At 36.9% G+C, this 8217-nt stretch overlaps 1 protein-coding gene across 1 annotated transcript; it reads right to left on the minus strand.

The window, feature by feature from the left end:
- Positions 1-5979: 5979 nt before the first annotated feature.
- On the minus strand, positions 5980-6912 carry LOC308641628 (olfactory receptor 10D3-like; the record flags this gene model as incomplete). The annotated part of the gene is made up of 1 exon (XM_081280276.1): positions 5980-6912. The coding sequence occupies one exon, from the start codon at positions 6910-6912 to the stop codon at positions 5980-5982; it is 933 nt and encodes a 310-aa protein (XP_081136402.1).
- Between the last annotated feature and the right edge of the window lie 1305 nt (positions 6913-8217).

An 8217-nucleotide genomic window follows, 5' to 3' on the forward strand; every position in this document is an offset into this window, starting at 1 on the left:
ATAAATTGAGTGTTTTACTTTGTACGTATGTAATTTTGGAAATTAATTCTGTTAAGGGTTACTCATAATTACTATCCTTATAAATCACACACACACACACACACACACACACACACACACACACACTGTTAGGAAATAATACAAGCAAAAGTAAGTCTGCATGTGCCATCTTATTTCAACTTCCCCGAATTGCTGTTCTTAGCACAATCCCAAGACACACTAAAGTAAAAAGTAGTATAACTGTCCCAAATTGTACCATCATTAATTGTACAAATATCCATGACAGAAATATCATATTGGTCAGACAGAAAAAATCAATCATTTTCCCAAGGCACTCACTCTCAAGACAGACATATATAACTTTTATACAAGAATCAATGAGGGGGCTGAGGATATAGCTCAGTTTGTAGAGGGCTTGCCTTGCATGCACAAGGCCCTGGGTTCAATCCCCAGTCCCCCCCCCAAAAAAAAAAAGAATTGATGTATATGTCATTTGTGTAACACAAATCGAAACTAATACATAAATTCACAAGAGGAATTGGAATACCATAGTCACTACTATTTTAGTCAGCTTTTTCATCACTATGGCTATAGATTTGACAAGAACAACTTAAAAAAGGAGGAAAGGTTCATTTTGATTCAAGGATTCAGAGGTTCAGTCCATGTTCAGCCAACTCCTTTGCTGCATGCATATCAGTGATGAGACAGAACATTAGAGCAGAAGGACATGGCAGAGGAAATCCACTCAAGATGTGGCAACAAGAAAGCAGAAAAAGAACTCCTCCACTCACAAGGGCAAAATATAAACTCCAAAGGCTTGCTCCCAGTGACCTAGGTCCTCCACTCACACCTACCTGCTTTCAGTTACCACCCAGGTAGTCCATACCAGTGCATTAACCCACTGGTTAGGTTATATCTCTCATACTTTAATCATTTCACCCTGGACATTATTGTTTTGTCTCATGCCTGACTTTTTGGAAGACACTTCATATAAATCATAACAACTAGAATGCATGCAATAGTGGACCAGCATATACTTTCATAAATAGAAAAATTTTACCTTCAAAGCAACATACTTTCTTGGGAGGCTGCTTAGTGAATGTACAGCTAATGCAGAGTGAGCTGGATGATTGTAATCAAGAACTCTCCTTCTGCAATAATTTAGGCTTTCTTTGCCATGTTAGTTTACCTGCCGATAGCTTGAAATATCCTTGAAAATCGGTATTTTCTCTCCCCTGCACACACAAGATAAAATTCATTTTTACGTTTCAAGAGTTTTATCAAGATAAAATTCATAGACCATAAAATTCCCTTGCTCTAAATATAAACTTAATCATTTAGTAGTTATTTAGAATTATGAAACATTCCCCAAATCCAAACCATTTCCATCGTCCTCCAAATTTCCTGTAGCCCACTTGTGATCAGTTCTCACTCCAACTCCCCAACAGAGCATTGATTGACTTTTGATCAGTATACACTTGTCTTTTCTATGCATTTTACTTAAATGGAATTGTATAATATATAGCCAGTTAAATCTGAATTTTACAATTACCACAATTTTTCTGAGATTCTTCCATACCATGATATGTAAAAATAATTTGTCCTTTTATTGTAAATAATATGCCAATGTATGACAATACTGCATCTTGTTTATTTCTTCGTCAGATGACAGACATTTGGGATGTTTCCTGTTTTTTGATATTACCAATAATGTTCCTGTGAATATTCACATATGAATCTTTATTTATATCTACGTTTTTTTTGTCTATGGCCAAAGATTGTAAGTTATTTCTTATGGCTCAGATTAAGTGATTATATCTTGTTTCTGGCATCAATGATAAGCCTCATAAGACCAAACTATGTTGTAGAATGACTTCTTTAGACGTGTAATCTCACCACCTATCTATTCTCACTACTCACTGTCCTAAAGGGTGTTGTTTCCCCCTGGTCCATTTTGTCAGATTAATGTAGACCTTCATATATCAGTGCACATAGACAGCCATGTTTAGTTTTATTCCAGACATTAGTTGTTTCAATGGGAATAGAAAGAAGTACTTCATTTTAACGATCACTGAGTTGAAATTTGGGGTCCTCCATATCTTTGGTGTTTTGATATGTAATATCCATAGATATAGATGGATCCCTGATGCCCACCTTGCTAACTAACAGTAGGACTATGATGTTACTGGGTTGTAACTGATCTGTCTGTTACAGCCACCATTGAGCTACACACCCACATTGTGATACAAGGAAAAGGGAAATCTAAACTGAAATCTCTGAGAAGGATTCCAGACACTGGAATAAAATGAAACCAAATGCATTCACTAAGGGACAGATTTAAAAAAGCTTTGGCTTCAAAGTAAAACACAAGCTTCAATTTAGTAATTATGTAACTTGTTTATTAGTAATTAAAATGCTATTTTGATGTAGTCTGACCCCTTTTGGTTTATCTCAGTCATTTCTGGGGGAAATGTTTGACATGGGAGGGAAATGTTTGATCTTCTCAAACATTGGGAAGTCAAGAATAGTAATCACAGATGGAAAAGATCAAGTTGTGAACATTTTAGGAAAAAATGAGTGAGTTTATAGTAGAATTTGTGAGTACTTTTGAGTAAGAGTGAGTCAACCTAATGGGCCACATGTGTGACTGCATTGGAATACCATTAAGGATCATAGCTGAGGTGGTCAGAGCTGAAGGGAGTCTCCAGCTCAACAGAGGCAGCTGAGGTCAGTCCATTCCTTTAGAGCTTTATTACAGCAAAGTTTTAGTAAAGATAATGGAAATCCTTTCCTTAGTCTTGATCCACAGACAGTTGCTGCTAGCTCATTCACTGGGTTAAATAGTGATAACATTTCTGAAGTTCAGAGCAGATTTGGGGAGGTACTTACAAAGCAAAGAACATTGTATAAAGTGCATTAGAGCAATGAAGAGATATTCTGCATAAGTTTATGTCAGAAAGATTGTGGGAGAGTTGAAAAGATAGGTTATTCATTAAAGTACTGCCATATTACTTGCTAAAATAATAAATTCATCACAATGACGTCCCTGTCTGTAGAGAATCCTCCTTTACTAGAAAGCAAAAACATTCAGCAATGGGTCATTGTGATAGACTAAGCTGTTCAAAGTATTTTAACAATATTTCCATCAGGCTTTATTTCTGAAGGTGCCATTTCATTCATTTCCAGTGCTCAAGTTAGCCAAGTTTGACATTACAAGAGCTGAAATGGAATAATCTTTGTGTTATTTCTCATTTCCAGGCAAACACTTCGGATTACTTTTTTGATCAGTTTTCTAGGATTCTTCCTTCCTTGTCCTTGGCACTTTAAACACAGGTTTTTACAGTCCCTTCTTCTACCTTTATTGAAAGACTCTATCTCCATCACATAGCGATTATTTGTTCCAGGTCAGTCATCTCCACTATGTCTTATACTTCACAAATGCAGAGATCATAAGGATCTTATTCAATATTATATTCTCTTTGGCTAGTGTCGTGCTTTATACATAGTAAACTAACAATGAATATTTTATGTTGCTCTAAAGGCTGCCCTTTTAACTTGTGTTCTAGGCTAGTCATTGATTAAATGGTTCAATAAAATTATTTATGAATTATGTAACAATCCAAAATGATGATGTGAGAATTGTCACAATTTCTTTATTCTTTACTGCCAAAATGATTAATTTCAGCAATACAAATCACTAACTGATAAAAAAATCACTGTGGAATGGGATGTTCAGAGAAGATATTACTGAGATGGTAGAGGATGAACAAAAATATAACAGAAAAGACATGCTTTTCACAAAGGAAGAGTGGATTAGAGCGTAACTTTTCAAATCAAGAAAGCCATGCAGAACATTCATTAGAATAAGAAATATTCCAAAGGAGAAAGGACAGTTCCATTAAGGAGCACTTTTAAATAAGGCAGAACTACATCTGTGGTGCTTGAAAATGGGTCTATGGATTTGGGGGCACTTCCTTAAAAGACTGGAGCCTAATTTCTCCCTCGACCAAATGCGGACTATAAGTAGTCAATACCTTCTAACAAAGAAAAATAAAAGCAAGGGTGCTGGTACATATCTTTGGAGACAAGATCATAACAGTCTCTAGAGGCTCCCGCTGAGACCCTCCCTCAGCTCACTCACTGTGAGGGAAGCAGCCCCATTGTGTGAGGATACAGAGAGGTCCCCACAGTGGGGAGGAACTGAGGCCTCTTACTAATATCCAGGTACAAAACAGCTGCCTTTCAAGGAGATCCTGTGTCAGATGACTACTTCCATGGATGACAGAGTGACTGCAAAACCAAGAGAAATCCCCTGTTAAGGCCACCCAACTAGGCTACTCCTGTACTATTGACCATAAGATACAGTATAAGAAAATATATTATTTTTTTCTGAGCTACCATATATTAGAGGAATTCATTGCATTACAATAGATATCTAATATCAGCACCCAATGTCAATGATGTAGAGGATCCAAGAACTTTCAAATAAGGTATATAGCATTGACCTTGAAAGATAATATGGTGACATTAGCAACTGTGGTAGTAAATCAAGTGACTGCATATACAAGTTTGATTTATTTCACAGACAGATGGGCAGTACTCCCCTACATACCTTTCCCCTTTAGTCTTTATTTGGTCCATTAGAGAGACATTCTACCCAGATCCCATCTGATACCACTTGGATAGTTTTAAGTTAAATCATGAATCAATGACTCACAAAATGAATGAATATTACCACGGAGTGAAAAAGTAGGAGGTATAATTTTCCAGTAATTGTCTATTTCTGTGAATGTTACTCAGACTGCTTCCCTACTTTCCCCCAGAACATTACTACTATTGGTATGCAATGCTAAACCAATTTGTGCCTTCACATGCGCCTTCCTTTTCTCACATGTGAAAATGAGGACAATAATAATAGGTAATAACACAAATGTGGTTCAGTCTGCATTACTTAACATATACAAAATATTCAGAACTGTAAGTCACATATAGGCAGCTGTCATTATATAGAATTCTTGATTTTTTCAATTCTTCTTATAAAGCAGTATACTACAGGAAAGGGTAGGAGTTAGATAAAGGTTCAGACAGCCTATTTTCACATTCTTCATACGTAAAAGAAACATGCTACCTGTTAGGATTCAGTGAATTAACATAGACAATACATGCAAAGTGTATTGACCATTATCACATACATAACAAACAGAACTAAAATTTTAGTACATTTTCTAGGTGTTTGAGTGGATGACTCCAAATAGATGGGTTTATATCTTGAAAAGAATTTGATTAAATGTAAAAATATAAGTGTTGAAATATTCCAAAAATAAATACATTATAAATAATATTAATATTTATTTTAATTAATTTTATTGATTAAATTATTTCAATTAATTTTATTGATTAAATTAATTTATTTATTTTAACTAATTTTAGATATATTCAATGTTTAGGAAAGAAAAAGTACCTCAGTGGATATAAATCACTGGCTGAAAAAGTCTTCTATTTTACAAACTTCATTCTCACATTCATAATTCATTCTCCCATTCTAAACCACAGTTCAATGATCACCTTCTCAATTGAGATTTCTCCAGAGCTGAAGATAAAAGGCTATCAATTAAATTCTTTTGTAAAAGAAAGGCATAGTAAAAGCCCAAAGAAGTTACAATATGAATATCAACTATAATTACCAAACTGCACAATACTACTCTTAAATTTCACTCTTAAATGTCAACTCCAATTTTTAGTTTTACTATTCAAAATATACGAACTAGAAAATATACTTTTATGGCAAGTGGAAAAGGGGAAATGCTGGTTTAATCTCAAAATATTTTGTAAAAGTTGTATAAACAACTTCTCCTAAATGACTCCTAAGACTCCCAAAAAAAAGGAGAGCGTGACTTTGCCCAACTCACTGTTTGGTAACAAGCCAGTGGCTCTTTGAGGTTTTTCAAAAAAAAAATTCAAAAAAAAACTTCGCGGACCTTACAGCAGAGAAGGGTGAGCCATTTGAGTTACCATCTTCCTCAGGGCCACTTTCACATCCTTGTTTCTCAAAGAATAAATCAAAGGATTGAGGGAAGGAGTGATGACATTGTTTAACACCTGAACAACAGAATCCAGCCAGAGGATGGAAGCAGGTCTGAGATAGACAAGAATCACAGGTCCATAGACCAAGAGGATGGAGGTCAGGTGGGCACTGCAGGTGGAGAAGGCTCTGCGCCTGCCTTCAGAGGAACGGATTTTCAATATAGAGAGAACAATGCGAGTGTAAGAAAGGAGGATAAGAAGAAAACACACCAGGGCAACCACACCTATGTTGGTGAAACTCACCATCTGTGCTAGAGAAGTGTCTGCACAGGCCAGGGACAGCACCACTGGAATATCACAGAAAAAGCTGTCCACCTCATTGGGCCCACAGTAGGGCAACTTAAAGATGAGAAACGTGAGGATGCTCCCATGCACACAGCCCCCCAGCCATGTGCACACTGTCAGGCTGGTGCACACCCTCTGGTTCATGATGACAGTGTAGCGCATGGGGTGACAAATGGCCACAAAGCGGTCATAGGCCATCACTGTGTACAGGAAACACTCAGTGCCACCCAAGGTGTGGTAGAAGAAGACCTGGGAGGCACAGCCCTGGTAAGAGATGGTGCGGCTTTGCCCCGCCAGGGAGACCATCATCTTGGGGGAGTTCACAGAAGGGAAGAAGATGTCAAACACTGACAGGTTTCCCAGGAAGAAGTACATGGGGGTGTGCAGGCTGGATGAAGCCAGAATGGTGACAAAGATGAGCAGGTTCCCCAGCAAGGCGAACAGATAGAAGGCCAGAAACAGGACAAAGGTCATGTTCTCCAGCCCTTCAGTGTGAGGAAGTCCCAACAGGATGAACTCCTTCACAGAGGTGTAGTTGTTCATGCTTGGGCACCAGGCAGGCCTGGAAGCAAAGCAATAATCATGACCTAAGACCTGGAGGATCTGAAAACACCTTCCCTGAGAGCGATTTCTCCCTCAGGCAGAGGCTGCCAGCAAGAAGGCTGAGGAGGAAAAGAGACCAGCAATAAATCTTGACTTATATTTAAAGTATGTGTCAAATTTGACCACAGCTTTTTCACATGTTAAATGAAAAAATAATATTAATCTTCATAATCAGCAATTATATTATAGTAATCAAGTCTTATCGCCAGTTTAATTTAGGTTCTTCCAATCTGCTTTGTCATCAAACACACACATTTCAGAGTCACCTACCTTCCCCCCAAAAGAGGGAGCCTTTTAGTATCAAATTGTTGTAAACAGGTCAACTACCCAAATAGAAAAATCTGAACCTAAACAGAAATTATATACACCTTGCTACTCATGTTTACTCTCAACAGTACTCTTGATTGTCTTCATCATTTGTATTCAAGAGAAGCACATACAGATCACATTTATATTCTGTTCACACATATACTGAAAGAGGATGGAATCTGGAGGAAGACATTGCATATGTCATATAAATAACCACAGCACCACAGTAGACATTCTAGGTCCTCAGTGAGATTTTTCTCTGTAATACAAACAATTGCACATTTTAATACTCTTAGTACTATTTAGCTTTGTTAATTAATATCTGTACCAGATACTCCTAAGAAACAAGTTGAATGTTATTCTCAAGTTACAATTTCTTCATTTTTTTAGATTCCATTTTATTCAAATCATCAATATGTTGCCACAAAATAAAATTAATTTTTCTCTGCTGTGACAATACTTGTTCACCAAAAATAAAAATAAAAATAAAAAGATAAATATGAGCATATTATTTTACAGACTACCACTCTGTACCTTCCCAGCATCATTTCATTTTGATAAGGGTAAAGTTTTATGTCACAAATAAAATTCTCATTAAATCCAATGAATGGCAAGGATGAAGATGTGGAGGAAGCTGAAGCTCCGCAGACCACTGCTGTGCTCAGTCTAACAGCCAGGTCCTGTGCAGGCTGGTCCTGATCTACCTGTTGGAATAGACTGAGATCCTATCAAAGATAACAACTGGATGTGAAAAGACTCTTTTCCAGCCCAAATGCTATTCAAAATTCAACTGTGGGACTTGGCAAGCTATTCAGTTTCATACACTTTGTTTTCTATATTTCTGATAAAAATTAAGAATGAATAAAAGAAAGAGCCATTCTTTGGAAAGCCCACTTTAGAGTTACAGAAAATTGATGATGCCTCACCCTAATCTGA

The sequence above is a fragment of the Spermophilus citellus genome (genome assembly GCF_964194105.1).
Source record: "Spermophilus citellus genome assembly, chromosome: 2".
NCBI classification, from domain to species: Eukaryota; Metazoa; Chordata; class Mammalia; order Rodentia; family Sciuridae; genus Spermophilus; species Spermophilus citellus.